At 41.3% G+C, this 25518-nt stretch overlaps 2 protein-coding genes across 2 annotated transcripts in view; both read right to left on the reverse strand.

Moving 5' to 3' along the window:
* Positions 1–12256: 12256 nt before the first annotated feature.
* On the reverse strand, positions 12257–13596 carry atoh1a (atonal bHLH transcription factor 1a). Its single transcript, XM_026321114.1, has 2 exons — positions 13350–13596; positions 12257–13095 (listed from the first exon to the last, which is right to left on the reverse strand). The coding sequence occupies exons 1-2, from the start codon at positions 13594–13596 to the stop codon at positions 12257–12259; spliced, it is 1086 nt and encodes a 361-aa protein (XP_026176899.1).
* A 6261-nt stretch (positions 13597–19857) lies between these two features.
* Positions 19858–25518, reverse strand: part of grid2 (glutamate receptor, ionotropic, delta 2) — a 403935-nt gene continuing 398274 nt past the window's right edge. The window contains exon 16 of the mRNA XM_026321818.1: positions 19858–20316. Coding sequence (XP_026177603.1) covers positions 19858–20316 — 459 coding nt within the window. The remainder of the gene's footprint in view (positions 20317–25518) is intronic.

Below are 25518 nucleotides of genomic sequence, written 5' to 3' on the forward strand. Positions count from 1 at the left end.
AGGGAAAGGGGTCGGATTGCACAGGCACATTCACCGGCCCACTTTGTTTTCAAATGGTTTTGTTTAGTTGTGACACTGTAGACACCCAACACCTTCCAAGAATCCGAACTCTTCTGTGGGGGAGTACAGAGGGCAGGTGGGTGGTGCGTGGGTGAGAGAGGAGAGGAGGAGTGGAATGGTAGTGGTGGGGAGGTATGAGGGGACCAGAAAAGAGGAAATTGTGGAGGTTCTTTAATCTCTGCTCAGTTACAGCACGATCTATGTCATCCTGTTTTCAGTCTTCTGTCTTCATGGTTTTCTGCCCCAACTTCTTATCATGTGTGGTTTATCTTTTGCCACACCCCCCTGCTCTTTGCCCCATTGTATTTCTTACTTGCTCTCCCCTCTGGCCTCTCCTGCAGCACTCCCTCGTGCCTTGAGGCATTCACGCCGTGTAATCTTTTCCACCTCTTGAGTGTTTAAGCAGCTTAACACAGCAGGATCTAGGCTGCTCAGCTAGAGTAGGATGATACTTGACAGCTAATACAGGACTAATTCTAGGCTTAGCACTTTACTTTTACATGCCACTTTCTGCCCGCTCGACATGTGTGACACTATCCATGCATAAGTGTGTGATTGAATGAAACTAATACACCATACACTTCCACACGCTCATGTTTGCTAACACACAAAATAAAAAACATAAACAAAAAAACAGTGGTCTTAGCGGCTTTATCAAATGAAATTATTTCCTTCAGCCTCTGTAAATGTTTCCTGACATGCTTCAGAAGGCAGCAGTACCTGAGCTCACAGGGGCCATGGAGTCAATTGCTACACATAGGCAGTGCTTTGAAGGGTACAGATCCGTGGCATGCCAGGCTGAGGGTGGTTCACAAAACACACACACACACACACACACACACACACACACACACACACACACACACACACACACACACACACACACACTCAATTCCACAACCATACCCATATACCCACCACATCCCAAAGGACACAGTGCAGCGAGTGGGCTTCAAATCCAACCTCACCAACACCATCCAGCCAGGGGAAGCTGAGTTTGCCTGCTACACTGTTCTCTCTTTGAAGAGAAAAAAAAGAGCACATATGTATTTACTATGCATGTGTGCATGGGGGCGGTGGGGGTGTGGGGTTATTTTTGAGTGGGAATGAAAGGCAGCAAGAAGGAAAAGGAACTAAAAAGATACATAGAGAAAGAGTGTGTGTATGTGCAAGAAAAGGAGATTGAATAAAGAGACATGGAAAGAGAGCAAAGGAAAGACTATCTGCTGCATTAAGCTTCCCCTCCACAGTGCCAGTATAGAGTCTTTTCTGCACTCCTCTTTCAGCAGGGAGGACCCAGGGGACAGTAATGCTAAGCCCCACTCCATTCTTCCACCAGAAACTTTGATTTCCTATTAGGTTCCTCCTGATGGGGACTGACGAGGAGAGGAAGGGAGGAGAGGAAGGCAAGGGAAGGATGGATACTGAAAGGGAGGACAGGGAGACAGATAGCAAAGTGGCAGGGAGAAAAAAGAGAAGTGGCCAAAAGCAGAGCAAGAAAGGAGGAGAAGAGCACCAAAGGAAAACAGAACTAAACTGATGCAACAAGTGCCCATTAAGTACTGACCTTTCCGAGCTGGCAGACATACAGACTGAGAGGCAAAAAGGCACACTGAGTAGCAGACAGGTTGGTATGCAGACAGACAGGTGAGGGACAGTATCACAAGACTGTATGGATGCAGACAGATAAGAAGGCTGGCAAAACAACAACAAAGTATGCAAAAGGGCAGAAAAGTATAACGGGGTGTACACACTGATAGAAGTAGGAAAAGAAAAAGAAAGAAATAAGTAACTGACAACTGAGGTTTTTTTCTTTGTCTCATTTTACTGTACATGCCATAGCTCCTTTTATATCTGAACTAATAACCATGCTGCCACGTGAACAGTTATTCTTATAAAAATAAAAAAATTAAAAGAATCCCACTAGAAGGCTAACTTCTAGTGGGATTCTTTTAATTTTTTTTATCCTACAACATATTTTTGAACCTATAATGTGTTTGTTCATCTAATTTCTCAATTTCCTTCCCTGTCTGTGACTTTGGACCCCAAGTTGCTTTGTTCCTACTACTCTAGATAGGAAAGTGGAGAAATAGAAGGTTTGTTATTCCTCATCCTTATAGCAAAATCAATGCATTTCTAAAGCATTGCATGAGCATTCATAGTGATTTTTCTGGAATCCAGTCTAAGGTTGCATAGGAGCACTCAAAGGGGACATATTATTATTACAGTTTATGGGGTACACATATGCAATCTGCATTTTGCATCACTGCACATGACCTCCCATGAAGGCAATGCAGGAGCAAAAACACTTTGATTTTACAGAGAACGCAGCTTCTGTGTTGTTGACCCTATCATGAAGACGAGCACTGAGTTTTTCTGGAAGACTGAGGAATGTGTGCCTGTTTTAAATTGACACATGGCACACATCAGAACTTTAGATAAACACAAATACAGCAATTTCTGCAGGCCCATGAATCATCATCTAAGACAGGCTCTGTCGGTGAATTACTACAACATCTATCTGTGTCCTTATGATAAGCAGTTCCCATGTCATGTGTGGGAAAGAGGAATGGGACAGATATTAAAGTTGCGTAGGCGAGACAGAGACATGGAGAGAGAGACAAAAGGGAGCGGGCGAGAAGTAGTCAGAGAGAAAATGATTGATTGATGTGGTCAGTGAGGCATCACTGATCTCCATGGGAACCCCCCTCCCCAACCCAACACACACACACACACACCCAAGAAGAGGATGTGGATTGGCCTTAATGGTGTGAAAACAGACAGAAAAGAACACTAATCTGCGAGGAGGAGGAAGGTAAGGACAGTGTAATCAGCTACAAACAAACACTGTCAATGAAATTTCTCACATTTGCAATGAAAATGGCTTTCATTTCACGAGCACTCCATATTATATTATATGTTTTTACAGATCGAACTCCACAGTTTGAAAGCATTTCTTACAACAATACACAAACTTCTTTTCACACATTAAAAACCTGTAATATTTATGTATTTTAATTAAACTTAAACAAATCTTAATCACATTGGGTAACATGCGTAGTTCCTGTAAGTGTCTCACATAAAGAAACAGCGAGTTTAACAGGTGGGATATGAGCCTGATCTGACAGTCAGGCAAAAGACCTCTGTTATGTGTTTAGGTTACTCTGTAGAGAGGCTTCCCAATCTGAGCAGTAGGAAATGTCTACCTGTGTTTTCCTGCTGGGATCTTATGTCACTATGGGTCCCTTCCTCTTAAAGATGCCCTTCAGGCATTACCAACCAACAGACAACAAATACACTTAGAAATGGATAGACGTTTTTACATTTAACTCTCTGAATGCTTCATGTTATTTATTTCAGATTCAACAGAGCTGTGTAACAAAGATAGACATGTCGATTAGCATTTATATTGGTGAGATTTTAAGCAATCATAAATACTAACACTGGTTAAAAAACACACTCGAGTGTAGGTATTTAAACTATTTTCTAGGGGTTCATAAACCCACTGTTAAATTTCCTGTCTGGCTGAGAAGATGCATGTTAATCCAATTACTTCACTGTGGGAAGTAGTGTGCTGTTGTTTAAATGTAGCAGGGGGCTTTCTGTTTCTGAAAAAACCCCACAGCTATTGTTGTGCGTGAGACAAGGAATACATGATAGCACCAGTCCTCTGTTAAGTGGGTGATGGAATCAGAGTCCGGAGACTGATCTGATCGGTGAACCCCGACTCTTGTCCGAGTCAACCAGGAATGGCTCCCACCGATACCTACCTATAGCATACTGTATTGTGTCTTAAAGATTGCAATTTATTTTAAAATATTGCAGTAGTATAGTACAGTATAGTATTGTATGCTAAATATAATTTATGAGCAGTCCTTAACTTTGGAATGAAGTGAACATGCGGTGGGTACACCACAGGCTACCAATTGACTAGACTTCTTTGTTCCGGATTTAAAGTGTTTTCATTTAACACATTGACGTTTGTGTTGTTTAAAGCTTAATGCTGTAACACTGAACACTTAGTGTTATCTGATATACCTGACAGCTTTATGCAGTAGGCCGAAGGTGTGTGGGTACATGGTGTAGTAAAAAAAGGCAGCCTAGATGGAGTTCATTCTTTATGTGATTGTGTGTGTGTGTGTGTGTGTGTGTGTGTGTGTGTGTGTTTGTGCATGTGTCTACCTGTGTGATTGCCACTTCATCAAGTTTTTGTCCCACATATACTCATGCACACATTCACATACTCACATACACATATTGTATTGATTTTATTATAGTTGTCAACTGTATCATTGCAGACATTGTAAATTGTATTAACATATAGTTATTATTATTGTTATGTTACTGTTATTATTATTTGACTGCACTGTTATCACTGACATTAGTAATGTCTCATTGTGTTGCTGACATTGTATAAGCATTGTTATTGTTTATATTGTATATGCATCACTGCAGTTGTTATTTTCTATTATCTGTCTTTTCTTTCTTCTAATATCTACTCTTTCTTTATCATCACCTCTTGGGAAAGCAACTCTGTTGGCTCAAAAAGACATCTAGAGCCTCAATACTCTATGCCAAGCAGCTGGACAGGACAAAAAAAAAGTTTTTGTTCCTGTAAATGCACTTGTGCCATTCTCCTTCTAAACTCTTGTGTCACTCTCAGTCACCAGATCTGAATTGCTTCCTTTTCAGTGCCCAAAAATGGCTTTCCACAACTCCATTGTGGTCTGTCTCCTTTTTGGATCATTTGCTGAATGGTCAGATTGAAAAGAGGGGGGGGGGTGAAAATGATAGGACATGTATCTCTAATTGGTAAGATGGAGGGAAAGACGCGCATGTACGTGTGAGCATTCGCTAACACCAGTGTGTGTCAATGTGTGCCTGCAAGAGGGAGACTGGCAAGGTGAGGGGGTGTGCTGTCGCTGTCTGCGCTCTGTGTGTTGTGTGAGGGCGGGAGGAAGGCTGTAAGTGATATCCTTGTCTATTCCCTACTTGCCCCACTCTGAGGCCGCTCCACCCAGGCCAGCCTGGGAGAGAGTGGGGGTCCCTTGGGAACTGGACAGGACAGGGGGAGCGTGGGGGGGGGCAGCATGGAGACCAGGTTTTCAGCCACTATGAAAGGGAGCGGAATCAAATAGGCTACAAGCAAAATCTCCTTCAATATACTGTATCCCTCACCTGAGTAGGGCAGCTAGCTGAAAGGAGATCTGCGGGGGCAACTGTACAATAGGGCCTAGGGAGGAGAAGAGAGGAGAAAGGTAGTTAACAGGTGAGTGACCAAACCAGCAAGGTTGATAAATGAGAGAAAAGAGAACCATCTTCTGCTGCCGAATACAAATGTCAGCTATTTAGATATTCTAGCTTTGAACTTTGAACTGACCCAAAGTAGATTCATCAAGGGGCTCTGGACAGTTCTTTTTTTTCTTTAAGTTAAACATCCTCTTTATCATTTTCATCATCACCCCTTCTTTTCACTTTTCTTGCAACTCCTCTACTTTTGTTTTTTTGGGTTTATGTTCTTATTGTTGTTACTGTTAAATGTCGTCATATGCATTTCTATCTTTCCTGACACATCTTTTAATGTTTTCCATAGATTTTTACAAGAACGTGCACAAGACTATCCCATTTCTCCAAGAATGGGTCTAAAGCAGGTCTGCTGGTGTGTATCCATTAAAATACATTTGTGTAATATCAAAAATACTGTCACTGAAATCATTGCACTGAGCCAAAGTTCACCATGTTGGTTATGTTCTTTCACAGCCTGAAGGTCAGTCTGAGTTTGGTCAGGGGTGGTAATTGGTGACATGTGGCTCTATGTTCATGTGCACATGCTCATACAGTACACATAATGCCAGCAGATGTTATGTGTGCTAAAAATGACCAGTGCCAAGTGAATAAGTGTGTGTAGGTGGTTGCTCACATGTGTTCGAGGACATACATGCAAAGATGCACACATATAGGAACAGCCTACCTTTGACCCTTCTACAAACACCTCTCATGTTCCAAGGTGTGAAAATGCCTGAAAAACACCTCCAGCCAAATCACTTCCGAAGCTTCCTGAGGTTTCTTTTCATGTGTGCAGAGTAAGTCAGAGTTAAGGTCTCTTCCCCAGCTGAGCAGGGCCTGCTGCACGCTTTTGGTAACCCGAGCCTGCTGGAAGTGACAAAAGGAGTAAATAGCCTTGTAGTTGATGTGTTTCCTATTGGGAAGCATAACTACACACACACACATTTGCACAGACACACTGATTTTTAGAACAGGGAAATTAAGCATTTATAAAAGAAAACAAAAGCAAATTTGAAAAAATGGCAAGTTCAAAATCAAAAATGAGAGCTGTAAGAAGAGATGAGTTTGAAAGATATATAAAATATTAGGTTTTATAGTAACGATGGAAAATAAAACCAAAAGTTACGTTTTAAGAAATAATTTAAAATATAATACAGATGAGACATCAATTAAATTGCACACACAGATAAAATAATATGCATGAAAAAACAGAAACACAGAAATCAAACTAACATCCTAAAACATGTAAATCTACCAATGACATCCACACACACTACAAACACACAAAGCCATGTAACTGATTCCGTAGGAGCACTGAGCACTGTGGATAATTGGTAGCACCATTGTGCTGTTCTTCAATGGGCCGGTTACCCAAGAAGCCTCATGTTCGTGTTCATGTACGTTTGCTTTGAAGGTGGCGGACACAAAGAGCTGAACCCTGCCCAGAACAAAGCCCTGGGAGACCCTGCTTCACCCACAGAAGTCCTTTATGGAGACAACCTCAGAGATAAAGGAGCTTCTTCCTTGTGTCAGTGCATATACACTGTGTGCATGGCTGTGTCAGTGAAGGTCATGCTTGTAGAGATGGGCTGCTTGTCATCATAGAATCCACAGGATGCATACTGTTTGAATAGTTTAACACTTTGAGACCCTTTCAAATAGGAAAAAAGCGAAAACGTCAATTTCAGTTTTGATTATTTTTCAAACTTGTATCTGCCTTACAAGAGTTTATTCTCTATTATATCACATATTTAAAATTATGCCAGTGCATTTTAGACCTTGACCTTGTTGTTGTTTCATGGTTTGAAGTAGGCACAGCTGAAATGTGTGACCTGTATCTTGGTCATCTCTTCAGCTAAAAAGGTCAGTTGGATCTGGCTGCCTCTGGACACTTCCTTACAGCAGGTGCACTGCAGAGGAAAAGAACTAAGGCCTTATTTTTCCCCCCACTGTAATTACATTGCTTGATTTGCAGATGAAATGCTGGAGCACCTTGGCTCTTCATAAGTATTTTGTTTTTGCACTTGTGACTGACTTTTTTGTGCCAGTATGCTGACTCCAAGGGTGATCTTATTAAACAGTGCTGAAGTTCGTTTTAAGTTGTTAAGGGTGTATTTTAATTAGGTTTTCTGTTTTAACTGTGTTTTAGTTGAATATCACCATTCATTTTTAATTGTGTTTTACTTTAAACAGTCTGCCACCATGTTTCTTTAAGAGAAATCAAATTTAAAACGAATGAATTACTGGTAAATAAATGTTATACTGTACTGAATGTTGTATATGTTATAATGTTATACTGAAAAATGTCACAATGGTAATAATAATGAAGGTCTGATTGATTATAATCAAATACATACATAAATAAGCTGACATGTATGAGATATAATGATTTCATGGGCTTAGCATTAATTTGTCTGCATTTTTGTGCAATATCCACAAGTATTTCTAAGCAAGAAGCTTTATCAGAACATGTTTTGTTTATTCCTCTATAACCGACATTGAGACCTCTGAATTACTAACTTTTCAGATAAATGCTACAAACTGTGTCACTGTGTATCACAGCATTGCCAATGAAACTCTAACAGTAAATAGCATCACTGAGTTAGTGGTGCCGAGTTGGTGAAGTTGCACCTTCATCAGAGCCCCACTTGGTGTGTCACTAAAGGTTACGCTCGATCTATCTATGTCTCTCTGCTTTAACTTACTCCCTTTAACTAACCCTCATGACCCCTCTTGCAGTGGTCTCTACTGTCTCTTCTTGCCTTCCCTCAAACTTATTATTCTGTTTGTATCTGCCTATAGTGTCCTCACTTACCACCCTCTCCCTGTCTCTCTTTCCCTCTCCCTCTCTCTCTCTCTCTCTCTCTGGGACAGCAGATGGAGACTATGGCCCAGTTCTGCCTTTTGTTCTGGGTCCCCAGAGAGACCTGTGGCTTTTTGGACAGCACACAGCTCGGCTGCCCATATCTCATGCAAAATGCAAGCGCCTTTCTTTTCATTAAAAAAGGAAGCTTTGGAATGCACATATTCTGAATATGTTTATTGAAATGAGCATGACTGCAGAGGCTTAAAACATGTTGAACACACCTCTTGACTTAAGTTTTTTTTTGTTACCCCCCCACTACCCCTTGACTTCATTGAATCTTTCTGCATAAATTGTATGTATAAAGCCTAATATCCATAAAAATATACTTTATTTAATGCACTGCAGCCTGTGTTATGCCAGGACAATAACATAAAAGAAAAATGAATCTTAATTCTTACAAGCTTCTGAGTCTGCCACTTGTTTATGACAAAAAGATATACAAAAATATTCCCCCATATAAGGATGGTAAGGTTTGTTAGAGAAAGGCAAGGAAAGGAACATACAGACAAGGTCGACAAACAGAAAGAGTGTTACAGGGCAGCAGGAAAGCAGTTGCGGGTGTGAAGTCAGCTAAAACCACTGACCGGGGTTACATCTAGGCCCACCTAACCACAGACGTTTTCTTTTTCTCCTCACAACAGCATCCACACGCGTCAGTGCGTCTCAGGTTCTCCTTAACTCCACTGCTCTGTTGTTATTTTTCATAACGTCCGTGCGTAAATAATTAATGTGCGTGAAATAGTGAAACCTCTACTTGCTCAGCATCCCACCTGTTGAAGACAAACTGTTTTTACCTCCCACTTTCCATATGAACCAGAACTGGTAAACAACAAAACATGTTAGTGGCCATTACCCTATTATTCACCTCTATCGTATATGTAGACCAAATTATGTGTATTATAAAATGAACTCTTATCCAATGAAAACAGTTTATGCATCTGAAGCCTTAGAAAATGCAAAGTGAGATAAATACATCAGGTCACTACATTAAACAGTTTCAAATACTACACTGGAGATAAGAATATTATGGGCTATTTTAGGCTATTTAAGGTTTTTGCGGTGTACCATCAAACTAAACGCAAATGTTATGCAAACTTATTACAACGCCGAGATGCAACTGGAGATTTCCACGCAACCTAATATTGGGTATCCCACGTTAGGTGGTTTACGTATTTGCATAAAACACACCTGTTTAAAAAAATACAAATAAAAACCCTCGTTGTTCCGGTGAATGCATGCATTACATTTTATTTCATTTTAGCCCGCGGCTCAGGACTGTATCAAAGACAATTAAGGGGAAGTTTCAGTAAATGTTAGATGAAAAATAAAGTGGTCTCACAACAGTCCTGCAATAAATCCTCGTTTATGTTTTTGTGCTTCTTAGTCTGTGTTGCTGCAAACTGCTTTACACTTAGAAGACTTTATATGTTGTTCACCCTGGCCTGACTGATATAAAGGAGAGAAATGGCTGCTATTTTTACGCAATACAATTCAACAGCAGCACAAACTATATATTTCCAAATAACTGTACTGTTCGATCAGCTATAAAAAAGCTGCACAATATCAGCTTTATTTCGTTTTTTGCATGTATCTGCCTGTATTCGTTTTATTTTTATGTAGGCTACCTGCGGACAGACTAACTACTTTCTGTGGCTTCATCTAATTTAATCTCTCGCGATGTTTTGCTTGTCTTTGTTGTATTTCTACCGCAGCCCGTTAAAATGCTCAGGGAAACTTGATCTCATTTCACCGCAACACGAACTCGCCGCAGATGGCTGTCTGATCATTCTCAGATACCAGTCCACCAGCACCAGTTCCGTTAATAATTTATCACGGCATCCTCATTATATTCCCTTTACTCCCTGCCTTCAAGAGGGGACCATAGGGGCACGGACTGTGATTGGCTAAAAACAGTGGGTGGGAGACAGAGCAGTGACAGGTAGCAAACAGGTAGTTTCATCAATAATTTCTAAGTATTTTGCTTTTCGTTCCGTTGTCCACCAGGCCTTTGAAAGTTTGTAGATGAGTCACAAATACGAGCTCATTCCATCCTGAGTCACGCAGCAGGACGTGTTGCCAGAGCCAATGTGAGCGTGGTGCGTGCGTCCACGTCAACATACGTGTGTTTGTTAATGGGAAGAAAGGAAAGAGGGAGAAAAGAGGTGGATGTGCACTGACGTGTGTGTGTGTGGGTCTTTTCTTTAGTTGAGAAAGTGTGTTCTCTCTCTCTCGAGTCAGGTCCTCGGGGACACGGTGGGGACCCGCGAGCGCTCACCAGCTGACAGCGCGTGCTTCTTGAGGCCATCCAACACCTCGGCCCACGAGCCTGCCAACAATAGCCTGATATTAATGCGCACTCCCTGTTACTAAATCTGGGATTCGCTAAATGGACGACATGGCAACAGTTCAACGAAATAAATAAATTCGCCGAGTGAGTAGAAACAAGACGACAATACCCTGCTACAGTTTAATGCAGAGTGTCTGCGCCAAAGTTGCTGCAAAAACCGCACAATTTAAGAGACTCAATCACATGACTCTAGGCCAGGGGGCGCGTGGCATATGGCGAGCGAGCGCGTGTTGGACACGTTTCACTTCGCTGTTAGTTCACAATAAATTACATAAGAAGAGATCAAGTGCTGAAAGGGTCCTGAATCAAATAGAACTGCCCACTTATGTAGCTGTGAACTAACATGTCATGATGGCCTAGCACTGTTTAGTAAGGCCCCGATCATTTACTGTGACTTATATTAGGTTTTAACAGTTAAATTAGGCTGAAGGAGACTATGTCACTAAAACCCTGTTATGACCTTTATCTATTAATGGCTTTAAATCCTTTCATCAGATGATTATTGTTTTAGCTTACTGTTGAGTATACTCTCGTGTCTGTTTGGGAGGCCTATATAACAGCTCAGAAGCCATATATTTGTATGATGATGACATTGGGAAACGTTTTAGATGTTTTAATACCTCTGTCCAGCACTTCGGCTGCAACTTTGGGTGTTTTGAAATGTGCTTTATAAATTAAACTAAACTAAATCAACTAATATATAGGCCTAGCCTACTTTAAAAACAATAGCTGATAAAAGAGTTCATTGCAATAATGAACAACTACAGAAACCTAGAACATAAACATCAGAGACAAGGGAACATTGCATTTTCATTTGCTTTTTTATTCCCCAAATCAAAATTAATAAAATGAATTGCAAAATAACATTTTGAGCCAATGTAACTATGGAGTTATAAAAATCAAATCAAATGAAACATAATAAATACATGTCAATTAATCTCATCCAGTGAAAGCAAAAGACACACAAGTTCATCTGAAAATAAAAAACAAAAAAATACAAAAGAAGGCAGCAGTGATGGCTACATTAAATGGGCTATTTATAATGAATTGGCAGAACTACACTATAAGACAAAGTAAAATAATATTGTTTATGGTTTGGAAACAAAAATCTCATTTCTCAAGCCTCTGGCTCGAATATTTTTTAAAGTGCACATCACGAACTTTAGAAGTTGCAAAACAAAATACATTATGCAAACAATTTGACAAAAACATAAACAACAAAAATCATATTATAGCTACAAAAAAAGGCGTTTTACATTATCAAATATAAACAATGCATAAAGGTGGCTATGATTTTGCGGAAGACAGCGTTTTGGTCGGAGTGACGTGGGAAATACCCATGGCTGTGCTGCGCGCGACATGGCAGAGGGGTCTTTCGGCCACGTCTCCATGGAGACTGGAAATGTCATGCTATAGCCTCTATCTATTGGCAGAACCGAATTAGGCCCATCTCATAAAAAAACATGTCAGGATTACGCAACAAGTTGATAAAATTGAATTATTGTTAAAAAAAAGATCTGAACGCGACTTTTTTTTCTGGAGAAGCAAAGTGTTTGTCCTCTTAAAGGCGGATTTTGTTAGCAACAGAGACCGAGCCTGGGAATGCTTGACATGGCGTATATACATATTTTGTTGTCGGCCATAGCCTAGGCCTACTTAACCTTAATATAGTCTATGTTATTAGTATTTTCAGGTACTTAAAACGAGACGGTGTGGTGGTGGTGGTGGATGGGAAGTTTGAGTTCTGAAAGCTCATCTTCTTCACTTGAGTGGAGCTCCATCGCAATTTCATCTGAGTCACTTAAGTGGGAGTGCGGGGAAAACTCTCCGTCGCTCCGGGGCGACTCTTTCCTTCCTCCGACCGGTGCGAGCGAACCGTCAGCCCGAGTGGAGGATGAAGGAGAAGTCGAACACATCGCTTCTTCAACCATGGCGGAAAACGAACCGTCTTCGAAGGAGGCGCGGAAAGACAGCCCACTGATGTGAACAGGTAAGCTGCTACCTGAAACGGGCGCAGCCGCCCGCCCCCTGCAAGCTGTCCCGATTGTAGGGGGCGGGGAAGCCCTGTCTTTGGCCCCGTCTAGACCCGCGGAAGAAAGCAAAGTGTCACACTTTGGCGAATTGTTGTTATTGCTGGACATGTCGCTGCTGTTGTTGGAGGAGACCGGACCTTGGAGCAGGTCAGCCAGAGCGTTGATGTAAATCTGCGCCATCTGTAAAGTCTCATATTTGGAGAGTTTCTTGTCGTTGTCAAACGCCGGGATGACGCTGCGCAGCTCGTCGAACGCGTGATTCAGCCCGTGCATCCGCCTCCTCTCGCGTGCGTTGGCGGCCACGCGCCTCTGTCTCTGAATGCCGCTGACCAGTTTGCTGGACGGGGCTCTCTGTCTGCTCGATGCGTCTTCAGCAGACCCGCTGACCGTGCCTTTAAGGCGGCAAAGGTCTCTGACTTTGAGCGAAGAAGAGGAGGGGCTCTTGGCAGGTTTTCTGTAGCTGGGAGGGCTGGGATGACCTGAGGACCCCGGGGAGCCACTCTCTGAAAAACGAAAACCAAAATTTACTGAAGTGGTCTGGGTTGACAACAATCCATACACTAATATATTAAAACAGACTATTTAAAGGGATAACATGTAACTGTCTTACAAAAAACTGCCTCCTGTAAAGTTAAATAAGCTTCTTACTGTATTTGCATTCTACGCTGCAGACTAAAGAACTTCATCACCACTGTAAAACTCATCTGTTGTTGCATGTGATGTTATCAAAGTGTAAATCATAAGCAGCGTGTCTCACCGTGGTAGGAGCCGGTACTCGGACATGGAGAATGCTGCAGGTAGTCGGGTGAAGTGGCTTGTGCCGCGCAGGTGCCAGAAGGCTGAACCGGAGCCAGCCAGGCGCGTGGGTCACTGCCACTATCCACGAGCGTCAGCCCAGGTTCGTAGCGGGATTCCCCGGGCTTGTGCTGCCCTGCCCTCTCCGCCGCTCTCGGGCTCTGCTGCTGTGCAGCTTTCCTCCAGTCTTTCGCACTTACAACCTCCATGTTTCAAAAACAGCCAACAGGCAAATTTAAAGCTGCTAGCAACAGTAGAAAAAAGTTTTTGGAGGGGCGCACTGTTGTGCTGTCTGTGTGAATATGTCTGTCGCGTGCAGGACTTCTTCTCCGTCTCAAGGCGCGGCGTCTGTTTAAAAAGCGGCACGCGCCTGGGAGCCCCCCTCCTCGCGCTAGTCGCGTGTTGACGTCCAATGAGAAGACTCGGTAAAGCCCAGGAGAGGTGATTATGGCCCCCCGAAGTTGGACTGTTTATGATAACGCCACGATTGAAGGAGTGTTTAACGCCAGGGAGGTAAGGGGAACCTCCCACAGGACGCACGTGCATGGCGTGGTGGTTGTGACGTCTTCAGGTAAGAAGCGTGAACAACGCTAGACATGCGCAGCTGGGACAGAATTCCTACCTGTCCCTGCGTCTGTCCTACAGCTCAGACATGACAGAGGGGGGCACAAGTAAAGACAGTAAGTTGGAGAGGGTTAAAGGAGTTTAATTTCCCATCCTCGACTGTTATTATTAATGTAAAGGCTGCACAGAGAGAGCACTAAAACCTGATTAGCTTTTCCACCAGAAACTCCTTAATCCCATGTTTAAGTCAGGAAGTGCTTCGCCACTGATGTGCAGGAATTTAAATAAAGGAATAAAATATTAACTTTAAAACAGGACTTTAGGTAATATAGATTTTTCATTTAGAAAATAATTGTATTTTATTTAACACAAAATCAGTAGGAAAAAGTGAAGCATGACCAAAGGTTAGCCTAAAAAAAAAAAAAAAAAAAAAAAAAAGATGCCAACAACATGTTGCGGCTCCTGGGGCTCGCGGGCTCATTGTCAATTCATTCACTCTAAGATCATCTCCAGTTTCCATTTTCCTTTTGTAGCGGCTCCAGAACCTTTTGATCCAGCTGTCGGAACGCCCTGTCGGTAAAAAAGGGCTTTACAGGGAACGGAAACATGAGCAGGGGTCTCGCGCTCGGCACTGTTTCCGTACTGACACGAGCTGTATGTGGCGCGCTGTTGCAACTAAGCCGTGAAGAGAAATCACACACACACACACACACACACACACACACACACAATCACACAATCACACACACACACACACACACACGGTGGCCTTAATATGTGATAATATAGTAGATCTTATTTCCAATCGTAACTTTTTGATTAATTATCAGGTAGCTATGTAAATAGCCTGAGAGCTGTGAATATAATGCGAAAGAAAAGATCAGTAATAGGAAAGAAACTTTGGGGAATCACCTACAGTCTATTGATCAAAGCACTCATGCTTGGTGAGATGCAAACTTTAGGTCTGCCTTGGCAAATGAACAAAAGGCTAATTGCTGGGTGAAAATGACGTTTTAAACCTAATTACCACAGTCTATTTAGGACAAGAAGGCCTCAACTATGTTAGATACAGTAGCTACAATGATCAAGAGGAACAACTATTCACAAAATTAAAGCCAAACGAAAACGACAATAAAGACAGTGGTATAGCTTCATTTGATGGGCTGTCTCATTAAGATACAATATTATTAGTGGTTAGAAATAGGATTTGTGGTTGATATTCTGAAAAAGATGAGACTCGTGGAGCTGGAAATCGTGGAGAAAAAAAATCGCAATTTGTGGCTAGAAATGCCAAGATTTCAGAAAAAAAAACGCCATCACTCTTTTCTATTTTTTATTCATGTATTCATCTTGGGGACGTCTTGCGGGCTAGAGCTCTGGCGCCGAGTGTTCGCCCCCTCTTCCCACCTACAACTCCCCCATCCAACGGGCCGGGCCGGGCTCCTGAGGCTACCGACAGGTTGGATATTGTAGCTGGCGATTATTAAAGTGTCGCGGCCACAATGGAGACTCTATGTTCCATTGGTCACGCCTAGGGGGCTCCTCGAGGGAGAGGGGCAGGGGCTCCCATTCCAACGCGCGAGAGGAGTCTGCGTGCTGCCGCTTCTCATTCCCATCTCCCGGGAGACCGGGGCGCGACGGCCACGAGACTGGAGTGAGGGGAGCGAGACAAGGGATTGAGAAAGTAACTTCACCGAGTCCACGTCTGATATCTTCTAATGAGGTCTTCCTAATCTACTTTGCTCCACCAAGAGAACTTTTATTTCTAAACTCCACGAGTCATAGAAGTGGACAGTGGTACAAAACTGCAGACATTTGTATTCATCAGTATGAGTGCATTAATATAAGACGACTGTTCTGAGTGTTGTAGCTTATTGCTGCTTTCTTCCAAATGGCCTACTAAATACAATTATTCTCTAAATACTCTACCAGACTCCCAAAACAGTCAATACATTTTAAATGAAAGTGAACGGTTGCCAAAGAAAAAGAAAGGCAGAATGAATTAGGTATAGGTTTAGTCTCCATAGAGGTGAACTTAGAGAAAGTAGCATAACGGTAACTACCAAATGAAGATGCTGAGTGTAATCTCTCCTCTCACTTGAACAATAAGAATATTCCTTCATATAAATTTGTCTGTCACTCAGTTGGATCCAATAGAATTTAAAGCTGTATTAACATCTAACATTTCCTCCATTCAATTTCCAATAACTCTAGTTGCCATTCATCTTCTCCTAAAGCACAAACTGGGTTCATTCTAGAAACTTGGAGAGCTTTGATACTCCTGAGTGCCACTGTCTGGTTAAAAAATGGTACTACAGTGCAGTGCTCCACTGAACTTGACAGCAGTCATCCACAGCAGTGGGTCTATCCAGCTGTTAACAGCAGTATACAGGCCTTTGAAGTGCCAGCCTATTTGAAGTCAAAGGCACAAAAGCTTATCTCATGCTTGAACTCAAAATGTATTCCACACACTATTCATCTCAGATTTCCTCAAACCCTTTTTAAAATGTTATGGTTGGATTTGTATTTTACACTCAACTTTAACCCCCTAAAATCCAGTAGGTTTCAACATTTACAGTTAGTACTACAAGGAGTAAAATGCCCTTTTCATCCATAAGTAAATGACACTCTGCTTCCAGCAACATTTTCTTCTGTATTTGTTCTGGATTGAGAAGGTAAAAATGACAGTGGGAAGAAACATTTCTTGATCATGATCATTCTGGACTCTTTAGTGATCTAATGTTACATGACAATAAAATAAAGCTTAAACAAACATGAGAGTGAAGGAGAAAATCCATGCAATACAGTGACTGTCTTGTTGACTACTTACCAGTATCGGGATCAACTTACCAATATAATGCGTCTTTTTGCAAAAACCCTCTACTGGAAACGAATGAAAATGAGCCATATCCACTGAAGCTGTGCTGTGGAGTGAAGGCACTTTGGTAGTCTTGCTGAGAAAAGGAAGATAAGTCTGCAGGTAAACCAATCTTTTGACAGCCATGCCAAAAAGACAGTCACACTTGTTAACAGGAAGGTTGCTCAATGTGAAATGCTATTTCTATAAAGAATAAATAATTAGTTAATTCTGACATTTACTAATAGGCTATATATGGTTGTCTATAGATTAGCAAAGACAACAAATACCATCCCACTGTAGAAAACCTGTTTATTAGACAAATTATACACAGAAAGCTTTGCCACTTGTAACAGAGGCCCCAGTTTGTTCAGTTTTTGAATAATATGCAACACATACAACAAAATAGGCCTATATTAAATACTGTACATCATAAATTTTTGAAAATTATCAAGTAAATCCTGTAGTTCTATGTATGAAATTAAAAATGTTAACAGATAGCGCAAGAGCAAGTTTGTGCATGCTTTCTTTTTAATCAACTTGCCACTTTTTGTTATTTAGCCAGCAAATAATAAAATTAACTTAGGATGACATGAAAAAAGCAAAACTTTGTGATAGTGAGTTTATGTTGACCATGGGCAGGACAACGGAAAACCAAATGCAGTAATGGCACTGCTGAACTCAACACTAAATCTCATCATGCTATACTCTTCTTCTTGTTAAACAAAAATAGCATCAACATGTAAAATATACATTTTATAATGCCTCTTTCATTTATACTAAATAAAACTTTTTAAATGTCTGTGTCCTATTTGTCATTCAATAGCCATACTGTAGCCTAATATAAGAAAAGAATGCCTAAGAATGCTTGCTTCAAAACACTGTGGCTTCACTGAGTTCTCTACACACAACATTTTGCGTTTTTAGTTCTTAAAGATAAACTGAAAACTTGTTCTAAACAACTAACATTATCAATTATTAATACAGTGTTAGTGAAAAAGGTTTGGTTCCATTTTAACCACCCCGACCCCTAATCCACAAAATATTCCTTCAGTGATCTTAATGTACCAGTCCCCTTGCCCACCCCAAAATGCACCTTAATGGTCTCATTTTAATTAATTGGCACTTTAAAAAACGATTTATATAAACAGTACCCTTAACGTTACAGATATGAAATAGAAGGATATTTCGGACTCATTTCATAAAAGGCAGCCATTCAGGTTTTGATGGCCGTTGGTTCTTTGTGACATTCCCATGATCCTAAAACACAACTACTGAATTGCTGCTCTTATATGTTTCCAGTACACTGTGATATCTTGGTTTGACTGCAAGTTGGGAGGGTACAGCTAACTAGTTGACATATAAGGCTTGTACTGAAGATGCTGTTGCAATGGCTTCTCCTCGATGCAAATTCAACTCCATTTTCACCACTTGAACCTGATGAGAAGGGATTGATGAACTCTAACATGACATGGCCTTACAGAATAAGCAGTTATCCTTTAAACCCCACACAAATAAAAAAGTAAAAAAAATTAAAAGTTTGAATGACTTTATGGTGCAAAACCAAAAACTACAGCACTCATGTAGCAGTTTTCAAAATTTGCTGAGAGGAAAAAAAACAGACAGCTCAGAACAATGTTAATTTTTGTACTTCCTGACCAAAACACATTCCACGCATTAAAATCTATTTTTTTTTTTCAAAACAAAATTCAATTAAAGACATATAGTAATCATACACTTTTTATCTTCTTTCAGCAAGTCTTTCAGCTTGTCTTTTATGTTATTTTTCTCTTTGTTTTTGTATCATTCCTTTTTACTCTCCCTTCCGAGTCTGATTAGAGGATCTTGCTTTGACTTGAAAAGCAGATAGCACAGTACAGGTGAGAAAAGAAATGGTCAGATCTACATACAATCACTTACAGGTCTGTGGGCACTGGTACAGTGCAGTGGGATTGACAAAGAGTCTTTAATGTGCATCAAAATGGTGAAAACAGTTTCAGGTTGATGCACAAAAAATGGCAGAAGTAGTTTAAGATTGATGCACCAAACTGGTGATTCTGCAGTGTCGTACTGTTGCACTGTCATGGCATTTTAACAGTTTTCAGACCAACACACCATGAAGGTGTAAGTATGCGTTCAGCTGTGAAGTCTTAGGTCTAGTCAGGCCACCGTGTGGACACCATCTTAGGGATGATAACACCTTTAGTACTCCAGGTATTGGCGAATCAACACCAGAGAAGAGAAAATTCAATATGGACTCCCATATAGTGAAAAGGCAGAGTAAAACTGTTGAAGTGTATTCTTCCGTTATTCACTGAGATTGGGCATTTTCAAAATTACAATGGGCTTCTGCGCGTATTCCCAGTGCTACAGATAAAACTAAATCTTATACTGTATATCACTTCATAAAATAACTGCCCCACAATTGCTTATTTGTTAGAAACCCTTGAAACTGTTTCATGGCTAAAGACAACCAGTCATTCACCAATGGTAGCCCTGGAGCTCAGGAGGATACAGAAGTATTTCCTGGGGTTGAAGTAGTATAAAGTAAACCCTCGAGGTGGGGTTCAGACAGTAACAGGACTTAGGTCACTTCAACAAATCTCCATTACATGAGGCAGTCCTCATGTCATAAAAACAGAAACAATAACAAAGACCCAATTTCACACATATGCCAAAAATAATCCCTCAAACAATCACAAGAACAACAACAATAAAGCAAAGACTCAAGTACCCCCCACCCCACCCCCAATCCCTTTTTGTACCTCACCAGCATTGTTTGCAGAAGGATAAGTTATGCCAAAACAGAACTCCACCTCATTCGTCTTCTTCACATACAAAATGGACACCCCTGGAAACACCCAAGCAGAAACTCAAAACAGAAATGTTTCCTATGTACATACATCTCTATGTTCTAATTTTTTTTTTAACTTAGCCATAATGGATTTGTTCTACCACCCCGACTGACTTAAACCACCTTGCCTCCTCCTCCTGCTGCTCCTCCTCCTCTTCCTCTTCCTCCCGAACCAACTATATCCTTAGCAACTTCTCATATGGAGGTGCCCCTGTCAGGATCATTGCCATATCCAAAGTTGGGACCTGGGCCTGTGGGCTGGTAGGGGATAGAGGACATTGTTTTAATAGGGCTGCGGAAGAAGCCACCGTTGGGGGCCCTCTGCCTGAAAGGGCCCACACCACCAGTTCGGTGGTCCTGGAGGCCACCCCCGCCACCGCTACCGAAGCCAGCGGAAAATCCAGCGGCGGCTTTGGCAGACAGGCTGCGGCTGAGGGTCTGGATCTGCTCGGGAATGAAGGTGGTGGTGGTGATGTGGGTGTTGCGGAAATCACTGATCTGCTCAAGTGCCTGGCGCGCAGCAGGCAATGCATCCATGTCAAGGGGTGTTAAATCGACGGAAGAGGTGGAGAACTGCTTGTGGGGGCTTTCATCCTCGGTGCACAAGCTGTTAACCCGGCGGTGTAGGTGTTCCAGGTCGATCTCCTTATCGTCCTGCAGATGAGCAGGGGCAGGGAGGTAGTAGGACGGTGAGGAGGAAGCGGTGATAGTAAACAATACAATGGAAAAGAGGTTAATGGGAAGGGAACGAAATTTTAAAGGATATGGGGTGAGAATAAAGAGATTGGGCAGGAATGGTTGAGAAAGGATGGGATACAAGAAAGATCCAGGGACAGAGTTGGAGAACAGGTGTATATGAAGTGGAAATAGAGGTAGGAGAAGTAGGGCAGAATGAGAGGGATGAGAAAAAAATAGATAAAAAAATAGGAATGAAAGGAATGGAGGGAAGTAAAGGAAAAGCAGTAAGGATAGTTCACAAGGTAACCAAACAGAGCAGAGCACATGCAGAGAGGATATGAAGAAGAGGAAGTGGGCAATGACAGGGTGTGTTTGTATTCAGCAACAAGGATGTCATCCATCCGACCCGTATAAATGGATAGTAAGAATAAGAGACAAAACAACACAGCAGTGTTGGACAGTGGAAGATGAAATAATGAGGGCAAAATGCAGGTAGTGAAATAAAAAAAAATTCAACCCAGGTATGGAAATTACATAAGTGTGAGAATGAGAGCAAGGGTGACAAAAAATAAAATAAATCAGTGTTTGATGGTCATCATCATGAATGTGACAGGAAGCAGAAAGAGAGGAGGGGAGAATGGAGGGAAGGATAGAGAAGCACACTCTGAGCGGTGGTCAGGATATTGAAAAAGAGAAACACACACACTTCTACAAGGTCATTAAGGGAGTGCAAATAATCTGGAATGGCCACAGAAAACACCGCCATCATGCTGTGTGCTCTGGGATTCCAGGGTGCTGGGTCTGTTGTCAAGCGTTACCACACATGACCTAATATTACAGTACAATGCAACTTTGTTATAGAAGGCAGTCCAAACAGAACCTTACGTATCTTATATATTTATTCTACTTCTTGTCCCCTTCATTGCTTTCTGGCCATCAAGATAAAAAGTTCACATTGAGATTGACATCTCATTTTCAAGTGAATTTTTTTATCCAGGCCACATGCAACTCAGCAGCTACTAGGGCTTATTAATCAAGTGTGTAATATAAAATATATTATTTAACCTCAATCTTAACAATTCCACTTAAATATAAAACACATACAAACTTAACTTAAACTTTTAACTTATACCATAAGTTAAAGGAAACTTACAAATTACAAAGCATCATATAGCTATAGTCACATAGAATAACTTATCCACATAATCTAAAGAATGGTAACACTCAGTGAGAGGTGTTTCATGCTTTTACTGGATAGGACAGGGTGGACAGCTGTGCAGCTAAGTTTGGAATGAATGAGGTGAGAGTATAGCGAGGAGGGGGCTCAGGTGAACAGTGTTAGAAGGTGCCTAGGGAGAAGGTAGAGATTTCAAAACTTTAATAAATAAATTTGGCATTGTCCACACGTGACAATGTGCTTCTCTAGGTGTACTGGAGATAGGGTTTGTTAAGGTTTTTGAGGGTTTTCAGTGGTAGGTGGTAGGTAGCGTGGGGTGTCACATGACTCTAGGTGTCTCTTTTTTGTGTGTCAGATGTTATGGTAATACTTTTTGGGTAAGGTCCAACAGGGTTTTGTGAAAAGAGTCACAATATTGGGATAAAAATAGATTTACTGACCATGTCCTTCAGACCTGGGGGGTTCTGGAGGAGGCTCTTGCCTTACTGTTTGTAGCTCATGGACAGAGGGGACCAACAGTGGTGCCCCCTGGTTGCCATCTAAGGAAGGGACAATTGGAAGAGGAAGAAGACGAGGGGGCGCTAATGTTTGTTGTGACACTTCCATGCACACACTAATTTTTTTAAGGAGGGGATATTGAAGGGGTAGATTTGATATCAAAAGAAATGAAGGGAAGTAAAAGAGAAGAGTGAATTGCAAATAATTAGCCTGCTCTGTGTGAAAGGAGACTAATGAGTAACTATTAGGAGCATTTGAAAAGGAGTGATGCAAGGAAAAGTGGAAAGTTTAGGTGGAAAAATTGGTAAGATTTATCTGCAATGCAATCACTGTAAGGGGAGGTGTAATGTTTTCCTCCATTTTAATACCCATTGTAGCATTACAGAAGACAACACTGAATTGCCCAAATGATCATAACCTATACTGTCATAAAGCAAATAATAAAAAGTTAAATATACATCTCTAATCCATTGTGTATTAAAAAGTCTTATTTTGGAGAACAAAGCCAAAGAGTTTAGACCACAAAATGTTTTTTTTTTTTTTTTTGGCTTCACTGATAATACAAAGTTTTGCAAATATCTTTATGTTACACAAAATAAGCACAGGCTTTTACCTGTATAAGTAATATTACAGAGCACATACTGTAACTTTGTCTGCCTGGTCAAAGACGACACTGTTTGCCTCTAGACAGAGGGACAGCACCCTCTAGTGGCAGAAAGGCATCATTGCATGCAGCGTTAACTGGCAATATGCCAAGTATAAAACGTTTTTGAAAGTGATACATTAGCTTTCAACACAGAGCTTTGCCACACTATGAACACTCCCTGGACGCTGCTTCATTTTTCTACATTATCATAGATATATCATGACATTTCAAAAGGAACCTGTGTTCAAACATTACTAATCAATTATTTATTTGTATCTTCTATTGTATGTATAACCTTGGGGTGGGAGGTGAGGTGGTGAAGGTGGTCATTCTCATTTTGGGGGTGAGCTCGGAGGGGTTGGTAGGTTCGTAGGAGTGCTGCACAATCAGGGCGCAGGGAATGTCGCAGCATGCTGGGGGCTGGTAATGGGTGGCAGAAGGGACAGTGGTGTTGGTGGTGTTGGGGGTCTGGTTCTGGGTCTGACTGCCCAGGGCAAGAGGGTGCTCGTTGGGGCTGTGAGGGCATGGATCGGCAGCCTGCCGGGCAGATGGACCATCTGCCTGTGTCTGGTGTAAGTGTGTGATGTGCATGTGAGTGTGTATGAGCAAAAAGGGACAGAAGAGACCAAATAGAGAGGGTAGTGCAAGAGAAATGTGGAGTAATTGATACAACATTGTTTGCATGTTTGTGTGCATGCAAGTTGAGTGTGAAGATTAAAACAAGCCCACCCAACCAAAAAAAAAAAAAAAAGACAAGCAGACAAACAGCAGACCGGCAAAGACAGAGAAAGGATGAGTGACAGACAAGATCAGGCAGATGGAAGGATGGTAAAGTGGTGGAGAGAGAAAGAGAAGTCAATTGGAGAGACAGACGGGTGGGGGGGTGAGCAAGAAGAAAGACATGGCAGTCAGTCAGCACACACAGTTAAGCAGGTCGTTCTGTGTTGTGTCCTCAGAGAGACATTCACACAGCTGTTATATACCTGGAAAGGGGAGATGGCATTTTGTATTGCTCTCTCCCTCTCTCCCCCTCGCCCGCTACACCCCTCAACACAGAGTACTTATCTACGAAAACAAAACAAAAAAGGCAATATGAGAGCTTTGAGCCACAGTGACACAGATCATTACATAGAGTTAGAATGAGGAGACTGGCAATTCCTATCCAAACCACCAAGTTAAAAAAATCTGATGTGTACCAAAGAACCTGATACACAAGGAAGTGCCTGCTCTTCTCATGCTAAATCTACATGGACTATATGAAATATCAGACATGGTCAGAACCACAGATGCTACCATTATGGAAGAGTTCTGACAATGATGATTACATTTTGGTTATATACAGCATTATAGTCCCTCTTAGTTTTACATTTTTGGCGATTCTTTCCAATGGCATCATTTCAATGGCAGAACTCTTTCATGCAAACCTAAGCTACAACATATATATCGGCCAAAAAAGGTAAAGCAATACAAGCTGCCCTGTTATGAAATGGGCCTCAGACACTCATCTGGAAATAGCTTGTCAGAAGAATCAAGATTTTGAAATTTAGGTTAGCTTCCAAGGCAGCAATAAGGGCACCTTGATCCATTTTTCATCAGATATGTGGTACTATCACACACCCAGGCATCAACCCAAAATAAATGAGGTGCTTTTAAGCAGGTAAAAAAGTAGCAGTAAAGAAGAGGTTGAGTAAATTTCAAAAACATAGCTAAATGCCCGATTATGTGTTACCAAATGAAAATGTATACAAGATAAAAGAACATACTCTAGTGAACTGCAGCCATCATTCAATTATAATATGCACTATCAATACTGGGATGACTTGCAGGGAGACAGATACACAATGCCCCTTTATTTTGCATATATGTCCTAAATGTGCTCACTCATGATACATTTCTTATCTTTGTTGTTCCATGTTACTGTTAAGTCTGTGGACATTGTATGTGTTTGTGGGTGTTTAAGCCCAGTACATAGTTAAAAGCAAAATGTTTGTAGAAAACAGTGTCAGCCATTCCACAACACACAACACAGAATCATAGGACAAACACAATCAAAGCAGTTAACATTACAGCATGAGTATAAAGATGTGATTATGCATATTTTAGTATGTACAAGCAGCACAGACACAAACACAGATTAGTTGCATAACAGTTTGAACAGTGGATTATGAGTTTTCATGTATTTCATGGGTGTATGCACGTGACATGTTGAGGTGGTGTTTGGCCATACAATTAGATGAATAAACAATCAATTTATACGAGTATTTATTGATTTGGACAAAATCACATCCGCCTTATGTTGTGTATGTGTCACTGTAAGTTAATCTAATTCATGATGGCTGCTGGTGAGAGACGGGCAGCACAAACATGAACTGCACTAGGGCTTATGAAGGATGTTTAAAACAAATTGGACAAATGTATTGCCATTAATGGGTTTCATGATTTGGCACATCTGACACAAAGTTTGAGCACTTCTTATGATGACATGATGAAAGAGGCGACCTAAATGATGGCGTGTATGCATGAATGTGAGTGTACGCTCATTGGTCTGTGTGCATCACTGTGGGAGTGACTGGGGAAGCTGTTTGTCGACTATAGGACAAAGAAAAGAAAGAAGAAAAAAACCTGGAAAAAGATCAAATCGTTGAATTTCCCCTTCTTCTGAGTGAGCTCTTCAGCTACATGCACCTCACAGTCTACTCACTTGAATATCACTAATCTATGGACAGAGCTTAAAAATGCTGTGCATATAAGACGCCCTAGAACATGTTAGAACTGAAGTGATCTTCAAGGAAGAGGGCTGAAATTTTCAAAATCATGAAAACAAAGATTTTTAGCTGCCAACAAAAAGCATTTGTGA

This window comes from Mastacembelus armatus, chromosome 9 (genome assembly GCF_900324485.2).
Source record: "Mastacembelus armatus chromosome 9, fMasArm1.2, whole genome shotgun sequence".
In the NCBI taxonomy this organism is placed as follows: Eukaryota; Metazoa; Chordata; class Actinopteri; order Synbranchiformes; family Mastacembelidae; genus Mastacembelus; species Mastacembelus armatus.